Raw genomic sequence first — 17,916 nt, 5'->3', positions numbered from 1 at the left:
TTTCTGCAGGGGACAGGCAGGCACACGGTCAGCAGGGACAGGGTGGCCACAGCAGGCCCCTGTCCTGTTGCCACAGCCAGGCTGTGAGCCCTGGGGCAGGGGCTGAGGGGTGGGGATGCGTCCCCGTGCTGCCCGTACCTCGTCGGAGCCGTCGGCGCAGTCGTGGTCCCCGTCGCATTTCCACCTGCCCGCGATGCAGCGGCCGTTGGCGCACGAGAACTCGCTCTCGGAGCAGGGCCGGGGCGCTGGGGACACACAACACAGCGTGTGCCCTGAGCGTGGGGACATTTGGGAGGGCAGGGGGTGTCCCTGGCCAGCAGCTGGGGGGCCACAGGGTGACACGGACACACAGCCGGTGGCACTGGGGACGGGGCGGGTACAGGGCAGAGCTGTGGGAGCTGCCAGAGGGGCACAGCTGGTACCACCTCCCGGCCCCTTCCCATCCCACTCCCTGTGGGGGTTTTGGGGGACGCTGTGGCCACAAAGCCTGGCTGTCCCCAAGGGAACAGGTCACTCACTCTCCACAGGGCAGCACCAGCCCCACTGCTGCCCACCCCAGCTGCCCCCCAGGCAGGAGGAACGGCAGCAGTGCCCTGGCAGAGCCTCATCCCTGTCCCCCCTCACAGGGCATGGGGACAGCTCACAGCTCACTGGCACAGCCAGTGCCAAATCCAGGAGGACGGCACGTGGCACGGCCGCCCACCTGGGATGGCTCTTGGGACCCTTCCCCTGCCCTCGGCCCTGGGGTATTGGGGCACAGGGACCCCCCTTGTCACGGCACAGGACTGTGGGGGAAGAGGGGAGCAGGGGGTGTCCAGGGGGAGCAGGGAGAGGCACGGTGGGGATGGGTTTTGGAGCCAAGTCCAAGCCATGCACGGGCCCTGCAGAGCAGCAGGGTCAGACCCTCCCCAGCTGTGGCTCCGTGGAGGGAAATGCTGGTGCTGATGCTCAGTAAATCCACCTGGATTGTCCAGTCCCGACCCCTCTGCCCTCACCTAGAAATTATTGTCTTCATCGCTTTTAGAGAGACTGTAACATGGAATTAAAAGATTTTGGCAGGAACCTACCTCTGAGCGCCCCATAACGACAGTGTGGAAATGGAGAAAAACATAAGATGAAGTGAAATGGCACAAACTCAAAAACACGACGGGAAATCAACAGAAAAGAAAACAAAAGCTGCACCCTGAAGAGCTGCAGGAAGACAGAGGGACCCAGTGGGCACTGCGGGGTGGGAGAGGGTCTAGCAGCAGACCCTGGTGCCATCCCCTGGGCAGCCTGGAACCCTCTGGGTGCTGCGGGGTGGGAGAGGGTCTGGCAGCAGACCCTGGTGCCATCCCCTGGGCAGCCTGGAACCCTCTGGGTGCTGTGGGGTGGGCGAGGGTCTGGCAGCAGACCCTGGTGCCATCCCACGGGCAGCCTGGAACCCTCTGGGTGCTGTGGGGTGGGCGAGGGTCTGGCAGCAGACCCTGGTGCCATCCCACAGGCAGCCTGAACCCTCTGGAGGGACAGAGCCACAGCGCAGCCCCGGGAATGGCCTTGTCCATCAGGACACTCGTGTTCCTTGGCTGCTCAGTGGGGCAGGTGCTGGCACTCGACCCGGAGCTCACCAAGGGGCAGCACTGAACTCTCTGCCCCAGCTCTGGGGATCAGCCACCTCCCCACACACTGGCCCAGGCCTGAGGTTGTGACCCACGTCCCTCCTGACAGCTCTGTGTGTCCCCAACAGGGACAGGGGTGATGCCTGGTGGCAAAGCAGGACAAGGTGCCCTCAGGTGACTCTGTTGGGCCCCCATGCCGCTGCAGGGAGTGTGCTGGGGTCACCCTTTGTGTCACTTGTCACCCTTGGGGCGTCTCCTTGGCACAGCCTCCCCTCTGCAGGGCTCTCCAGATCCCTGGAGTCACGGCTGTCCCGGCCGGGGGGACACGGTGGCTCTCCCAGCCACCAGCAGGACAGCAAAAGAGGGGCTGGGGGGGCCCAAACCTCTCCCCTGTGCCGTGCTCCACCCTGGGGACAGCAAGGGCTGGGGGGGTGGCACGTACTGCAGCTCTCCTCATCCGAGTTGTCGCCGCAGTCGTTGTCGTAGTCGCACTGCCAGCGGCCTGGCACGCAGCGGTTGTTCTTGCAGCGGAACTGGTACGGCTCGCACGTGCGCTCGTCTGGGGGACAGCGGGGACAGGGACGGGTCAGTGCTGGGGCACCGATGGCACAGGGACAGGGACAGGGACAGGGACAGTGCTGCCCCAAAGTGGGGCATGGATGGCACAGGGACAGGGACAGGGACAGGGGTCAGCACTGCCCCCAAGGAGGGCATGGACAGGGGCAGAGCTGCTCCAAAGGAGGGCATGAATGGGACAGGGACAGGGACAGGGTCAGGGACAGGGTCAGGGACAGGGACAGGGTCAGGGACAGGGTCAGGGTCAGGGACAGGGACAGGGTCAGGGACAGGGACAGGGTCAGGGACAGGGTCAGGGACAGGGTCAGGGTCAGGGACAGGGACAGGGTCAGGGACAGTGACAGGGTCAGGGTCAGCACTGCCCCAAAGGAGGGCATGGATGGGACAGGGACAGGGACAGGGTCAGCACTGCCCCAAAGGAGGGCATAGATGGGACAGGGACAGGGACAGCACTGCCCCAAAAGAGGGCATGGATGGGACAGGGACAGTGACAGTGACAGGGACAGGGACAGGGACAGTGCTGCCCCAAAGGAGGGCACGGATGGGACAGGGTCAGGGTCAGGGTCAGGGACAGGGACAGGGACAGTGACAGGGTCAGGGTCAGCACTGCCCCAAAGGAGGGCATGGATGGGACAGGGACTGGGACAGTGACAGGGACAGGGACAGTGCTGCCCCAAAGGAGGGCATGGATGGGACAGGGACAGGGACAGGGACAGGGACAGAGTCAGCACTGCCCCAAAGGAGGGCATGGATGGGACAGGGACTGGGACAGTGACAGGGACAGGGACAGTGCTGCCCCAAAGGAGGGCATGGATGGGACAGGGACAGGGACAGGGACAGGGACAGGGACAGGGACAGGGACAGGGACAGAGTCAGCACTGCCCCAAAGGAGGGCATGGATGGGACAGGGACAGGGTCAGGGACAGGGTCAGCACTGCCCCAAAAGAGGGCATGGATGGGACAGGGACACGGACAGGGACAGGGACAGGGACAGGGACAGGGACAGGGACAGGGACAGGGACAGGGACAGGGACAGGGACAGGGACAGGTCAGTGCTGTCCCAAAGGAGGGCATGGATGGGACAGGGACAGGGACAGGTCAGTGCTGCACCAAAGGAGGCAAGGGACCAACAGAGACAGGGACAGGTGGCAGCACTGCCCTGAAAAAGGGGACAGGACAGGGACAGGGACAGGGGTCAGCACTGCCCTGCACATGGGGAGGGACAGAACAAGGACAGGGACCAGGACAGGGGTCAGCATTGCCCTGCACCTCCCTCTGACCCAGCCCTGCCCACGCCACTCAGAAAAGGAGCAGCTGGAGCTCCTGGGGCACCCCAGAGGAGACAGCTGGCACCAAGCCAGCCTGTCCCTCAGGGAACAGGGACACAAGATGACAATGGCCTGTCCCCAGCTCACCGCATTCCTCCTTGGGCTCATCGGATCCATCCCCACAGTCGTCCTCCCCGTCACACTTCCAGCGCGCCGGGATGCACCGGCCCGAGTCCTTGCAGCGGAACTCGTCCACGCCACAGGTCATTTGGGCTGGAGGGGACAAAGGGACACAGGCACACGGCAGGGATCAGCACTGGTCAGGCGTGCGTTGCTCTCTGCAGGGCTGATGAACAGCCTGGAGCTGGGTGAGATCCCCCTCTCTTCCAAGAAGTTCTCCAGGGAGAAGTCAGGGAGTGAGCAGGGACTGGGGTAGAACTGAGCAGGGACTGAGCAGGGACTGAACAGGGACTGGGGTAGAACTGAGCAGGGACTGAGCAGGGATTGAGCAGAGACTGAGGAGAGACTGGGGTAGAACTGAGCAGGAACTGAGCAGGGACTGAGGAGAGACTGGGGTAGAACTGAGCAGGAACTGAGCAGGAACTGAGAGAGGGACTGGGGTAGAACTGAGCAGGAACTGAGGAGAGACTGGGGTAGAACTGAGCAGGGACCGAGCAGGGACTGAGGAGGGACTGGGGTAGAACTGAGCAGGAACTGAGGAGGGACTGGGGTAGAACTGAGCAGGAACTGAACAGGAACTGAGCAGAGACTGAGGAGAGACTGGGGTAAAACTGAGCAGGAACTGAACAGGAACTGAGCAGAGACTGAGGAGGGACTGAGGTAGAACTGAGGAGGGACTGAGCAAAGACCAAGGAGGGACTGAGGAGGGACTGGGGTAGAACTGGGCAGGGACTGAGCAGAAACAGCGCAGGGACTGAGCAGGGACCAAGACGGGACAGAGCAGGGACCTGCCACCCCGCCAGCACACAGAGGTGCCCGGCGTGGGCATTTTACCCGTGGGCACAACCCCCTCCCCACACAGGTGCCTTACTGCAGTTAGCGGGTTCATCGGAGCCGTCCACGCAGTCGTTGTCACGGTCACAGACCCAGACACGGGGGATGCAGCGCTTGGTGATGGCACACTGGAACTGGTTGGGGGCACAGGTCACCTCCGCTGCAGGAGGGAGAAGGGGTGTCAGGAAGGGCAGCAGGGCAGGCAGGGGCCAGCCAGCTCTTTCCCCAAAAAACAGCTGTGGGGTTGAGGTGCGTGGATGCTCCAGGGATCACAAGGGGCTCAGTGGAGATGGAGCAGAGCCATAAAATGGCCCCAGAAGACTCCAAGCTATGAGGGGACAGGGCAGAGGCCACCAGATCCCTCAGCTGGGCAACAGGCTCAGCCCAAATCCGCTTCAAGGGACTTAAGGATTTCATTCCCACTAGGAAACTGCAGGGGTGATGGCGACAGAGGGGCTGCAGAGACCAGGGGTATGGAGAAAGCCCTGGCACAACCCAGGGAGCCAAACACCCCAAGACACAGACCTGAGCCCCTCAGTCTGACCCACACTAGCTCCCACCTGAGCCCCCCGAGCCCCCCACTCACGACAGTCCTTCTCGTCCTCGCCGTCCCCGCAGTTGTCCTGCCCGTTGCAGCGGAAGATGCCGGGGATGCAGCGGTTGGTGTTGGTGCACTTGAACTGGCTGGGCAGGCAGACGTGGATGTCTGGGGAAGAGGTGACACGGTCAGGGGGTGACGGGCCGCAGCTCCACGCTGTGGAGGCCTGGGGGGGTCACAAGGGGACACAGGGAACCTACCACAGTTGGCCTCGTCCGAGTTGTCCTGGCAGTCGTTGTCGCCGTCGCAGATGAAGGCGGGGTTGGTGCAGATCCCTGTGGAGCACTGGAACTGCCCTGGCCTGCACTTGAACTCAGCTGTGGGGTAACACAGGGCAAACACAGGTTTGCTCTGAGGGACATTTTTAGGGCACATCTCAACCTCAAACCCCTGCTCCACCCCTCTGGTGTCCTCTGCGGGGACCCAGCATCCAATTCTGGGGTCGGGCCCTGCTCCGTGGGACAATCCTGACACAGGGACAGACGTGTCCCACCGCTCCCTGCACCCGGTCATTGGGCTGACCCTCCCCTTCCCACGGGGTGCTGTGTCACCCCCTGGCACTCACGGCAATCCTCCGGCTCGTCCGACCGGTCCCCGCAGTCGTCCTCGGTGTCGCATTTCCACCAGAAAGGGATGCACTTGTCGTTCTTGCAGACAAACTGAAGGAGAGAGGAGCTCGTGGGGTGGCTCAGGATGGGGAGGGGGCACCCCAAAAGATTTCAACCCCCAGGGAGCTCAGCCAAGGGCACTGATCCTGGGCTGTCCCCTCCAGGTATTGCCAAATCCTGACCCAGAGCAAAGCCTTAACCCCACCCAGGCCCTGGGGTTCAAGGAGAGGGGCAGAAGAACATTCCAGAGCTGGAGGCTCTCTGGCTCCCCTGGACACCCCCAAACATGAAGTGCCACACAGAGGGAGGTGCTGTCTGCACCCAGACAACACCCCGGGGAGATCATGGCAGGAGGGGCACGGGCATGGGGAATACCCAGGCAGGCAGGGACAGGCAGGGACAGGCAGGGACAGGCAGGGACAGGCAGGGACAGGCAGGAAAAGGCAGGCAGGGGCTTACCTGGCTGGCAGTGCAGTTGGACACACAGGTTTTGCCGTCACTGCCCAGGTAGAAGTTGGTGGGACAGGCACACTTGTGCCCCCCGCCCGGCGAGAGCAGGCAGAGGTTGCTGCAGCCGCCGTTGTTGGTCTTGCAGGGATGGTTGGGAACTGGGGACAGCAGGGTGACAACAGCGAGTCAAGCCGAGCTGGGGACCCTCTGGGTGGCATGGGAGCAGCAAAACCCTTGCCACCCTGCTCCTGCTCCCCCTGCCTAACCTAGCATCCCCCCATATCCCCTTCCTGGGGTGGCTCCCCAGCACCCCCAAGCCGTGCTCTGTGAGAAATGAATTTGTACTTCTGTTTCTCCAAAGTATCCAGTCTTATTTGCAAGGCCACCCTTCGAAACTTGTTTCTAGCTCCATTTCTCCCTCAACAACGTCCGTCCTACTCCACGGCGTTTCCAAGTCAGCATTTCTTATCTCAAGGCCTTCTGTCGGGCCTGGAGAACTTTCTACAAATCCGTTTCCCACGCTGCTCACCGTCGGGCTGGCGGTAGGGGTGGTAGATGTGGATGTCCATGGGCCGGTGCAAGGTGCTGATCAGCAGCGTCTTGTTGGCTCCCGTTGTCTTGTGGGCCCGGTTGATGGATTTGGTCTCCCAGTCAGTCCAGTAGATGAAATCCTCGAAGAGGGTGAGGGCGAAGATGTGTGGGATGTCCTGGCTCAGCACTGCGAGGGGAGCGGGCGCTCAGCGAGGGGCTGAGCCACGTTCCCCTCCCACAAAGAAGCAGCACGGACACAAGCGAGTGCCCAGAGCTGGGGACTGTCCTCAACAGCGCCGGCTCTCATTCCAACACCTCACCCAGAGCCTGGACCCCCCCCAAGGTGTGCTGGCTCTCACCCGTGTGCCGGTTGGAGCCGTCCAGGCTGGCGAACTCGATGTAGTCCTCGCGGGCGTCGGCCCAGTAGATGCGGCTGTTGATGTAGTCGAGGGTGAGGCCGTTGGGCCACGTGATCTTGGTGTCCACGATGACGCTGCGGTTGGTGCCGTCCATGCCGATCTTGCCGATCAGAGAGTGGTCCCCCCAGTCCGTCCAGTAGAGGTAGCTGGGGATGAAACAGAAGGGAAGGGAGATGGTGAGTTGGGAAGCACAGAAATATCTCCCTGTGAGGGTGGGGAGGACCTGGCTCAGGATGCCCAGAGAAGCTGTGGCTGCCCCATTCCTGCAAACGTCCAAGGTTAGATGGGGCATGGAGCAACCTGGGATAGTGGAAGGTGGGGTGGAACAAGACAGTCTTTAAGGTCCCTTCCATCCCAAACCACCCATGACTCTGTGACAAATGATGGTGCACAGGGTAGGGAAAAGCATCCAGGTGTCCTGGAGGCCAAGAGGGAAGGATTCATCCCGTCTTCCAACCTCTGGGACTACGGCAAGATGACCACAATGACCACAGCCCCCTTCCCAGCTCTGAGCAGCAGGTGCACGTCCCCCAGGCTCTCACCCGTTCTGCACGTCCACCACGAGCGCGCGGGGCTCGCGCAGGCCCGAGTTGACCAGCACGGTGCGGTACGCGCCGTTGAGCTTCGACACCTCGATGGTGTCCCGACCCTTGTCACACCAGTAGAGGTTTCCTCCCACCCAGTCCACAGCCAGCCCGTCGGGGTTGCTGAGCCCCGTGCGGTGAAGGACCTGCCAGGAGGAGTCAGAGGTGACAGGGATGAGCAGAGAGAACCAAACCCTGATGTCTCAGGGGTGACAGCATCTCCCCTCCCCAGCCCAGATCTTCTTCATCACTCCCCTTTTTAGGTTTAGATGGGATTTTGGGAAGGAATTCCTCCCTTTGAGGGTGGGGAGGCCCTGGCAGAGGTTGTCCAGAGAAGCTGTGGCTGCCCTGGATCAATGGAAGTGTCCAAGGCCAGGTTGGATGGGGCTTGGAGCAACCTAGGACAGTGGAAGGTGTTCCTGCCCACGACAGGGGAGTGAAACTGGATGAACTTTTAAGATCCCTTCTGACCCAAATCACTCCATGACTCTTCCCCCAGCCTTCCTTGTCCCACATTTCAGGGCAGCGTGGAGCCCACCCCTGCTTGGGGTGGGGCTGCAAATCATCCCACAGCAACTGGGGCTGACTCCCAAAGCCCAGTGATGACCCCACAGCGGGGCAGGAGGTGGGTGAGGCCCGGCTGCCCAGCCCAGGGGTGACCCAGGAGCTGCCCCTGCTCCTCACCTGGACGTTGCTGCCGTTGATGTGCATGCGGCGGATCATGCTGCCCTGCGTGGTGACATCCGTCCAGTAGATCATCTGCTCCCGGTAGTCGAAATCCAGAGCCACGGCATTGTTCAGCCCCTGGAGAGCAGGGAGGGAGAAGGGTTGCAGCAGCCTCAGTGGCTGGCATGGGCTCGGGGGGGGTTTTATAGAACCCACAGCCTCCCTGCCTGCTCCTCGCTCACAGTGACCTCCTGACATTTAGATGGATCTACCATTCCCCTGGGAAGCCAAGAGCTCAAACTCCTCAGCTGGCAGCTCCCGTGTCCTCCAGGGCCCGCTCCATCCCCAAATCCCAGCCACACGGGGCTGCTGTGCCTCCTGCTCCCGGCTCACCCCGCACCTGCTTGAGCAGAGTGTAGTTGGAGCCGTCCAGGTTGAGCTTCCTCAGGTAGTAGCGGTTGGCGAAGATGAGGAAAGGCTCTTCATCTGCACGGGGAAAGAGGGAAAAGTGGCAGGGGAGCACTGCTGGGATGTGGGCAGAACCCTGCAGACCTGCCACCGCTCCCTCATGAGCTGGGGGCAGCCACTTCACCCTCCAACTCCAGCGCCAGGAGCACCCCAGGGTCACCAGGAACATCCCGAGCTCTGCATCCACACCTGGCCCTCACCTGTGACAGCCTTGCAGCTGGTGGGGTTGTCAGGTCTGAGCTTGTAGCCCTCAGTGCAGAGGCACTTGTAGCTGCCCAGGGTGTTGATGCACTTCTGGCTGCAGGGGTAGGTGGTGGAGCACTCGTCGATGTCGATGCACGTCTTGCCGTCGTCCTTCAGCCGGAAGCCGGGACGGCATCTGCACTGCAGGAGCAACCCGGAGCTGTCAGACACCTCCAAGGCCCGCACGCCGGGAGCTGGCAGGTGCTGGGAGGTGACAAGTGTCACCATGGGACACGCAGACTCAGCAAAGACAGCCGAGGTGCACAAACAGCGCCTGAAGCGCCCGCGTCACGTCCCCGGCCCAGCTGGCACAGGACAGACACAACCCTCACGTCTGCGGAGGAGGAAGGAGAGGGAACAGCAGGAGCTGTGCCAGGGGAGGTTTGGGCTGGATATCAGGAAAAGGTTCTTCCCCCAGAGGGTGGTCAGGCACTGCTGGCTGGCACAGCCCCAAGGCTGCCAGAGCTCCAGGAGCATTTGGACAACACTCTCAGGCACACGGTGAGATTGCTGCGGTCTCCTGTGCAGGAGCTGGGACTTTGTGGGTCCCTTCCAACTCAGGGCATTCTGTAATTCCACGATCTCTGCAGCCAGCCCCCCCCACCCCGTGGCCCCCTACCTTGTACCCAATCTTGAGGTCCTCACACTCCTGGGAGCAGCCACTCAGCTTCTTGTTGAGGCACTCGTTGATGAAGCAGTTGAGCTCGTCAGAGCCGTCGGCGCAGTCGTTGTTGTTGTCGCAGAGCAGCGCCTCGGAGATGCAATTCCCGTTCTTGCAGAGGAAGAAGGAGTCGTTGCACTTGTTTTCTGCGGAGAGGAGGTGGCAGCGGTCGGTGGGGGGGTTCTGCTATCCCCCCCCAGGACCCCACCGTGACCCCAGCAGGTACCTGGGCTGCTGCAGCGCGGGTTCTTGGGCGCCTCGTCCGAGTGGTCGTGGCAGTCGAACTCCCCGTCACATTCCCACTGCCGGTTGCTGAGGCAGCGGCCGTTCTGACAGCGGAACTCGTGGGGGCCACAGGTGGGATATTCTGAGGGAGGGTGAGGGGCTCAGCCAGCATCCCACCCCCCTGAGCCTTCCAGAGGCGCCGTGGGGCCACTCAGAGAGAGGGAGAGGCACCATGGAGCCAAACCTTCCCGAGCTAGGAGTGACAGGGACAACACAGAGCAGCTGGCCTGGGACACGGCTGCCCTGCACACACATGGAACTCTCTGTGGGTTTGGATCTCTCTTTGGGTTTGGATCTCTGTGTGGGTTTGGATCTCTCTGTGTGGGTTTGGATCTCTCTGTGGGTCTGAATCTCTGTGGGTCTGGATCTCTGTGGGCTTGGATCTCTGTGTGGGTTTGGATCTCTGTGTGGGTTTGGATCTCTCTTTGGGTTTGGATCTCTCTTTGGGTTTGAATCTCTGTGTGGGTTTGCATCTCTCTGTGGGTTTGGATCTCTGAGGGTTTGGATCTCTGTGTGGGTTTGGATATCTCTGTGGGTTTGAATCTCTGTGTGGGCTTGGATCTCTGTGTGGGTTTGGATATCTCTGTGGGTTTGGATCTCTCTGTGGGTTTGGATCTCTGTGGGTTTGGATCTCTGTGTGGGTTTGAATCTCTCTTTGGGTTTGGATCTCTGTGTGGGTTTGAATCTCTGTGTGGGTCTGGATCTCTCTGTGGGTCTGGATCTCTCTGTGGGGGTTCGGATCTCTTTGTGGGTTTGGATCTCTCTGTGTGGGTTTGGATCTCTGTGGGTTTGAATCTCTGTGGGTTTGAATCTCTGTGTGGGTTTGGATCTCTGTGGGTTTGAATCTCTGTGTGGGTTTGGATCTCTGTGTGGGTCTGGATCTCTCTGTGGGTTTGGATCTCTATGGGTTTGGATCTCTGTGTGGGTTTGGATCTCTGTGTGGGTTTGGATCTCTGTGTGGGTTTGGAACTCTCTGTGGGTTTGAATCTCTGTGGGTCTGGATCTCTCTGTGGGTCTGGATCTCTGTGTGGGTCTGGATCTCTGTGGGTCTGGATATCTCTGTGTGGGTTTGGATCTCTGTGGGTTTGAATCTCTGTGTGGGTTTGGATCTCTGTGTGGGTCTGGATCTCTCTGTGGGTTTGGATCTCTGTGGGTTTGAATCTCTCGGTGGGTTTGGATCTCTCTGTGGGTCTGGATCTCTCTGTGGATTTGAATCTCTCGGTGGGTTTGGATCTTTCTGTGGGTTTGGATCTCTCTTTGTATTTGAATCTCTCAGTGGGTTTGGATCTCTCTGTGGGTCTGGATCTCTGTAGGTCTGGATCTCTGTGTCAAGGCTGCGGCGCTGCTCTCCACGAACAATCCCCTTCTGCTGCCTCCCTGTGTTCCCTCTCACCACACTCACACCAAACCCCTCCGGGGTGATGAAGACCCTCCCAGGGCACTGTCCCAAAGCCCAGGAGGACCCAGCTGGGTCAGTCCCACCCCGGGTCCCACAGACACCCACCACATTCCGGGGACTCGTCGGAGCCGTCGCCGCAGTCGTCGTCGTGGTCGCAGACGAAGTGCTTGGGGATGCACTGCCGGTTCCCACACATGAACTCCCGCTCGTCACAGGTGTTGTTGTACACTGCAAAGGGGCACCGCCACCGTCAGCCCCCGCCAGCCCCCAGCCTCCCCCAGCCCCTGCCCCGGGGCACTCACAGCAGCCGGCAGCCAGGGTCTCGTCGGCCCCGTCCGCGCAGTCCTTGTCCCCGTCACACAGCCAGCGCTCCGGCACGCACACGTAGGTGCCCGGGCACTGGAAGGATCCTGAGCTGCAGGTGGTCAGCCCTGGGGAAGGGAGGAGCAGGATGGAGTCTGGTCACCCCACTGCCGGAGCCCCAAGAGCTCAGGAGAGCAGTGAGACCACGGGTGGGAGAAGGGATGGGCACAGGGATGCAGGAACACGGTGACGGAGCAGGCAGGGATGGAGATGGGGAGAAGGGCTGGAGCAGACTCACGGCAGCGACTGTCCTCGTCAGAGCCGTCCCCGCAGTCGTCGGCCCCATCACACACCCAGAGCTTGGAGATGCAGCGGTGGTTGTTGCACTCGAACTGCACAGGGTAGCAGAACTTGTCTGGGAGAGGAGAAGAGGAGGAGATGGGGGTCAGAGAGAGGTGATAAAGGGAGGAGACACCCGCAGAGCATGGCCAGGCTGGGCCAGCCGGGCTCCAGGAGCCCAGGGGGTGTTGGGGGTACTGCTTGTGGTCCCACAGGGATGGTGTGGGACTCGCTGCTGCTGGACCTGAGGAAGATCCCCAGCCCCTGAGCTGTCCGGGGCTTGTTCCAGGAGGTTAGAAGTAAAGATGCAGCTGAAGGGAGCCATAGCTGGTCCCGTTCAAAAGGGCCACAGACACTTGTGCATGTGCTGAGCAAACCAGCACACGAGGACATTTACACTGGTCACAGCTAAAAGCCCAGGAGCGTGGAGTAAAACCACAGAGGGGGAAGAATCTAGGGTCTGCCCTTGGCAAATGGATGTCAGGGAGAGAAGAGGGTCCTGCCCACCCTCCAGCACCGCCCCATGCCCCGGCCCAAATCCTGAGTGTCCCCACCCTGCCGCTCACTGCACTGGGTCTCATCTTCGCCGTTCTCGCAGTCATCCTCCTTGTCACAGGTCCAGGTCATGGGGATGCACCTCCCGCTCGGGCAGGCAAAGTAGTTGGATGGACATTTGGGCTTCCTCGCTCCTACTTTGTGATGGAAACATCAGTGAGGACGACGGCACGGCCACGTCCTGCCTCCTCCCAGCCCAGACCTGAAGGATTCCTCCCCAAAATCCCCCTGAAGTCCCACACCCCAGCTCCCTGCAGGACCATCCGTGCAGGAGCCACACGGGCAGAGAACAGCCCCAGCGGGCAGACAAAGCCTCCACAGCCCCAAGCAGACCCCAGAGGGGCATCCTTGCCCCCAGAGCCCCCTCTGCCCTCCTGCTCTCACCAGGGCAGTTGCGCTCGTCCGAGAAATCGCCGCAGTCGTTGGCGCCGTCGCACACCCAGCTGGGGGCGTAGCACAGGGACGTGTGCTCGCACTTCTGGAACGTGGTGCCCTTCACCCCCAGCTTGAAGTAGCTGCTGCAGTCGGTGGCAGCTGAGAGGAATCACAGCAGGAGCCCCGGTGACACAGCAGGAACCACAGCAGGAGCCCCCTGGTCTCCCTCCACCGTGTGGCACTGCCCTGCTGCCGGAGCCCCACCACACCCCACACACCCCCCAGATGTGCCCCACACACGCCCAGAGCTGCAGGGATCCGATGGGTGTTGGGGTGCTGAGCATGGCACAGAGGGGCTGAAGGGGTGGGCTGGGGCTGCCTCATCCCAGGACAGGAGCAGGACCCTCCTCCCTCCCCAGCCAATCCCAAATCCCAAATCCCAAATCCCCAGGTGCCTGCCGCCAGCACCGAGAGCAGGAGCACGCCCAGAGCTGAGGAGGGGCCGGGGGCAGCAGCTGGGCACTCACTGCAGTTCATCTCATCAGAGGCATCCTCGCAGTCGATGAACTGGTTGCAGCGGCTGGAATTCCCGATGCAGGTCCCGTCCCGGCAGCGGAACTCGGTCGCGGCACAGCTGGTTTCTGCCAGGGGGGAAAGAAGCCCCCCACAGTAGATGAGGAAGGGTGGGGGGACCCCGCGTGCACACCCACCCCACGGCACCCACACCCCCCATGGCCCACGCAGCTCTGAGGGCTCCCAGACCCGATCCCTTTCCGGATGGGACCCGGTGCCTCCCGGCTCACGCTCTGCCCGGCAGCCCGAGCTCCTCTCCCCGGCACAACCAGACCTGGACAGGACTCTGAGGAGCTCCTGACTGCCCCTGTCAGTCCGGAACCCAGCAGACCCATCCTGCAGCCCCCCAAGGGAATGCCTAGGAGCCATGGGAGCCATGAGGAGCAGTGACACTACGCCCTGTGCCACTCCTGGCTGTCAAACCACTCTCACTGGGAAGCTCCAGGTGCTGCATGCCCACGCCCAGGAGTTTTTCCTCTCAGCTGTCAATGTAAGCTTTACAAAGCAGCACAAGCTTGACCTTGACTCTCCGTTAAGCCCTGGCTGCGCTCTGCTCCTGTCAAGCTGACGGTAACTCCCTCCTGAAGCCGATGTCCCTGTCCCAGGCAGCTGACAGAGCCCTGGCAGGGGCTGGCCGGGTGCCAGGCAGACACTCACTGTTACAGGGCACCTCGTCCGAGTTGTCCCCGCAGTTGTCCACGCCGTCGCACCAGTAGCGACTGGCCACGCAGCGCCCGTTCATGCAGTGCCGGTAGCCCTTCTTGCACTTGCGGCTGCCTGCCAGGGAGGAAGAGGAGGAAGAGGAAGAGGAGAAGGTGAGGAGAAGGAGGGCAAGCACCCCTGAGGGTCTCAGATCCTTGGGGACCTTCCAGCGGGGCAAGAAACCACAGAGCAGGATCAGGGAACCCACTCCCTCTTGCAGACGGGTGTCTGAGGGTGCTGCAGACCCCACTGGCTCAGCTCCAGGGCTCCTACTTTCCAGCATGTCCCCAGCACTGGGAAAGGTCTGGAGACCTTAAAGGGTGCAGCTCTGGGAGGGCAGGAGAGACTGTGAGCACCTGAGGGGTGGAAGGACACCCTGGAGTCCTGATGCCCTTTGCTGAGCAACCCTGGCATTGTCCAAGGCCAGGCTGGATGTGGCTTGGAGCAGGTTGGATGTGGCTGGGCTGGTGGAAGGTGTCCCTGCCCATGGCAGGGAGTGAAATGAGATGAGCTTTAAGGTCCCTCCCAACCCAAACTGTTCCATGATTCCATGACCTTGAACACAGGAAAAAGGATTGATTTACTGGAGCGCTGTGAATCCTGCCTTCCATCCTCTTAAGTTTTTGCCTCCATCCTCTTCAAGATTTAATGGCAAATTGGAAGAGGTTCTCAGACTAATTAACGAGGGACAGACCTTGCAAGGCTGTGTGGAGGTGGGAAGGGGAAGCCCCTGATTTTGTTCCCTTCCAACCCAAACCGTTCCTTGACGCTCTGAGTGGAGCTGGCAGCTCGGGCAGGGTGGCTGGGGGTGCCTGGGGGTGCGTGTGGGCGAGCAAGGCAGCAAGAGGAGGAACCTTACTGCAGTAGGACTGCTTCTCGTCCGACTTGTCCTTGCAGTGCACGACGCCGTCGCAGGTGCGGCTGAAGTCGATGCATTCGCCGTTCCCGCACTCAAACTCCTCGTGCACGTTGCAGGTGGAATTCACGGCTGCACAGAGCGCGGGAACGTCAGCTCTGCCAGCCTGAGGTCGGCCTCACCCCTTCCTTTCCTCAGCCCCTGCCACACCCCTCACCTTTGCAGGTCAAATCCTCCTGCAGGACCCGCTCCCCGCGGCAGGAGCAGTTGACGTGGCCCTTGGGGGTGAGCAGGCACAGGTCCTGGCAGCCGCCGTTGTTCACCCGGCACAGGGACAGCTCGCCTAGGACAGAGGGACAGTGGTCACATCAGGGATGGACCCAGCAGCCCCTGCTCCTCCTCCCTGCTGGGACAAAAAGTAGGGATCCCTCCCCAGGGATCTCTCACCATGGGGCGATGGAGGGTGTAGGGGGCTGGAGGCACCCGGTGTCCCCAGATTTTACAAGGAGATGGGAAGAGCAGGGACAGGGCAAATCCTCTCTGTCTTCAGCCTGCACTCGGTTTGGGGATGGGCAGCTCTGGTGTGAGAGTGACGAGGGGGCAACAACAATCCAGGAATGACAATGGGATGATTCCCAAAGGGCTAAGAAGGACAGGGGGATGGACTCCCAAAGGGCCAGAATGGACAGAGAGATGGCTTCCCAAAGAGCCACGAAAGGACGGTGGGATGGCTTCCTAAAGGACCATGAAGGATGGTGGGATGGATTCCTAAAAGGCCAGGAAGGATGGTGAGATGGATTCCCGAAGAGCCAGGAAGGACAGAGGGATGGGTTCCCAAAGAACCATGATGGACAGTGGGATGGATTCCAAAAAGGCCAGGAAGGACGGTGGGATGGGTTCCCAAAAGGCCGGGAAGGATGGTGGGATGGATTCCTGAACATCCAAGAAGGATGGTGGGATGGATTCCTGAACATCCAAGAAGGATGGTGGGATGGATTCCCCTTCCCTAAACCTGCTGCCAGGGTGAGGAGCAGAGGGCAGGGACACTGCGGTGACACCAGAGGGTCCTCACAGCTGTCGGTGTCGTTGGCCACGGCGATGATGCCCATGGGCTGCTGGGGGATGTCCACTCGCAGCAGCTTCATGTCGGTGCCCACGTATTTGTTGGCGCGCTGCACGGCCCGGCGCACCCAGTCTGTCCAGAAGATGTAATCCCCATACACGGCCAGGCCAAAGGGGTGCACGGGCTCCGACTTCAGGATCACCTGCCGGCCACACAATCGAGGCATGGGTTGGGTTGGAAAGGATCTTAAGACTCATCCCGTTCCCATATCCCTGCCATGGGCGGGTACACCTTCCAGGGTTGCTCCAAGCTCCTTCTGACCTGTCCTTGGACACTTCACAGAATACTTGAGGTTGGAAAAGATCTCCCAAGATCAAGTCCAACCTGTGACCAACCCCTTTCAGAGCACTCAGTGGACACCTCCAGGGATGGGGACTCCACCACCAACCTGGGCAGCCCCTTCCAATGTCTTAACAACCCTTTCCATGAAGAAATTCCTTCCCGTGTCCCACCTGAACCTCCTCTGACGCAGCTTGAAGCCATGTCCTCACTTCTCAGGGACACAGCCCAACTGGGAGGTGGAGGAACCCACCGTGGCATGCAGCCCCACAGCCCCCCAAACACAGATTGCCCACCCCGGTGGGATGCCTGACTTCCCCAGCCCCAGGAACAGCTCTGCTTCCCTCTGAGCACACTCTAGCCCCAGTTTGGACACCCTCCTCCCCATCTCACTGGCCCCAGACTCACATGGCGATGGGAGCCGTCGTATTCGCAGCGCTCGATCTTGTCCAGGGTGGCATCAGAGAAGTAAATCTTCTCAGCCTTGTGGTCGATGGCCAACCCGTTGGGCGTCCGTATGTCCTGGTCGATGATGATGAGGACGTTGGCACCGGAGAGGGTGGCTCGCATGATGCTGGGGTGCTGCTCGTTCCAGTTGGTCCAGAACATCAGGCTGGGAGGGGAGGGACACACAACGCCTTTGGAGCCCCAGCTCAGCCACATCCAGGCCAGCTCAGCCCGTCCCTCCATGGCTGGGGGGCTTCCAGGGACTGGAAGATGCATGGGACAACATTCCCACGTAAAACGAGCGGGAGGGGGGTGAATGAGGCTGCTGCAGCCAGCTGGGAAATGTGGATGGGGATGGGACAGGGGGTCTGGAGCTGCTTGCGGGGAGGGGGCTACAGAGTCTTTCCTCCCTGGGGATCCAATCCTCTCCGTGCTGGGATCCAGAGCTTCCTCCCCGCTATGCCCACTGGACCACATGGATCCCTGGCTGGGCTGGCTGGACCCTCAGCTGCCACTCACTTCTGGCACTCGTCCAGCACGAAGGCTCGGGGGTGGTCGTCCCCTGACATGGTGATGACGGTCTCCCTCTCGAAGGCCCCGATGCGGCTCTGGTTCACGGTGTGCCGCGTGATGGTGGACGTGGTGTAGCTGGTCCAGTACAGCGTGTCCCAGCCGCGGTGGTACGCCAGCCCCTCCACCGAGCCCACGTCTGTGGGGACAGCAAAGGTCACACCCAGCCCCGACCCTGGCTCACCCTGTACGGCCAGTGCTGACCCTGATACCGGGACATTAAAGTTTTTCCTTTTAATTACAGCCCAAACTCTCTCGGAGGCTTTGGTTGCCGGATGGGGACTCAGTAGGGCTGGGGGCTGTGCTCGGCAGGGAGCAGAGACCCCTGAGACTCAAGTCTCATGGGCTGAGCTCTGTTGGAATGAGCCTCCCTTGCAGGAAGGCTGAGGGACACACACCTACAATGCACCAAGGACTCGAGTTTCA

At 61.2% G+C, this 17,916-nt stretch overlaps 1 protein-coding gene across 1 annotated transcript in view; it reads right to left on the bottom strand.

Moving 5' to 3' along the window:
* The window catches only part of LOC119712662 (low-density lipoprotein receptor-related protein 1), a 45,386-nt gene that overhangs the window by 6,346 nt on the left and 21,124 nt on the right, over positions 1–17,916 (bottom strand). Inside the window, exons 36-63 of the mRNA XM_038164176.1 lie at positions 17,440–17,629; positions 16,882–17,086; positions 16,144–16,336; positions 15,289–15,414; positions 15,075–15,203; positions 14,171–14,290; positions 13,468–13,581; positions 12,950–13,099; positions 12,577–12,699; positions 11,970–12,086; positions 11,671–11,799; positions 11,474–11,596; positions 9,911–10,051; positions 9,643–9,830; positions 8,981–9,164; positions 8,713–8,798; positions 8,331–8,450; positions 7,605–7,792; positions 7,003–7,208; positions 6,642–6,830; positions 6,122–6,270; positions 5,620–5,713; positions 5,255–5,371; positions 5,043–5,162; positions 4,494–4,616; positions 3,590–3,715; positions 2,041–2,157; positions 72–245 (exon numbers count right to left, since the gene is read on the bottom strand). Of these exons, the coding sequence (XP_038020104.1) occupies positions 72–245; positions 2,041–2,157; positions 3,590–3,715; positions 4,494–4,616; positions 5,043–5,162; positions 5,255–5,371; positions 5,620–5,713; positions 6,122–6,270; positions 6,642–6,830; positions 7,003–7,208; positions 7,605–7,792; positions 8,331–8,450; positions 8,713–8,798; positions 8,981–9,164; positions 9,643–9,830; positions 9,911–10,051; positions 11,474–11,596; positions 11,671–11,799; positions 11,970–12,086; positions 12,577–12,699; positions 12,950–13,099; positions 13,468–13,581; positions 14,171–14,290; positions 15,075–15,203; positions 15,289–15,414; positions 16,144–16,336; positions 16,882–17,086; positions 17,440–17,629 (4,041 nt within the window). The remainder of the gene's footprint in view (positions 1–71; positions 246–2,040; positions 2,158–3,589; positions 3,716–4,493; positions 4,617–5,042; positions 5,163–5,254; positions 5,372–5,619; positions 5,714–6,121; positions 6,271–6,641; positions 6,831–7,002; positions 7,209–7,604; positions 7,793–8,330; positions 8,451–8,712; positions 8,799–8,980; positions 9,165–9,642; positions 9,831–9,910; positions 10,052–11,473; positions 11,597–11,670; positions 11,800–11,969; positions 12,087–12,576; positions 12,700–12,949; positions 13,100–13,467; positions 13,582–14,170; positions 14,291–15,074; positions 15,204–15,288; positions 15,415–16,143; positions 16,337–16,881; positions 17,087–17,439; positions 17,630–17,916) is intronic.

This window comes from Motacilla alba, chromosome 29 (genome assembly GCF_015832195.1).
Source record: "Motacilla alba alba isolate MOTALB_02 chromosome 29, Motacilla_alba_V1.0_pri, whole genome shotgun sequence".
NCBI classification, from domain to species: Eukaryota; Metazoa; Chordata; class Aves; order Passeriformes; family Motacillidae; genus Motacilla; species Motacilla alba.
The sequence above is the reverse complement of the archived record's forward strand: the minus strand, read 5'-3'. Positions and strand labels throughout refer to the sequence as shown.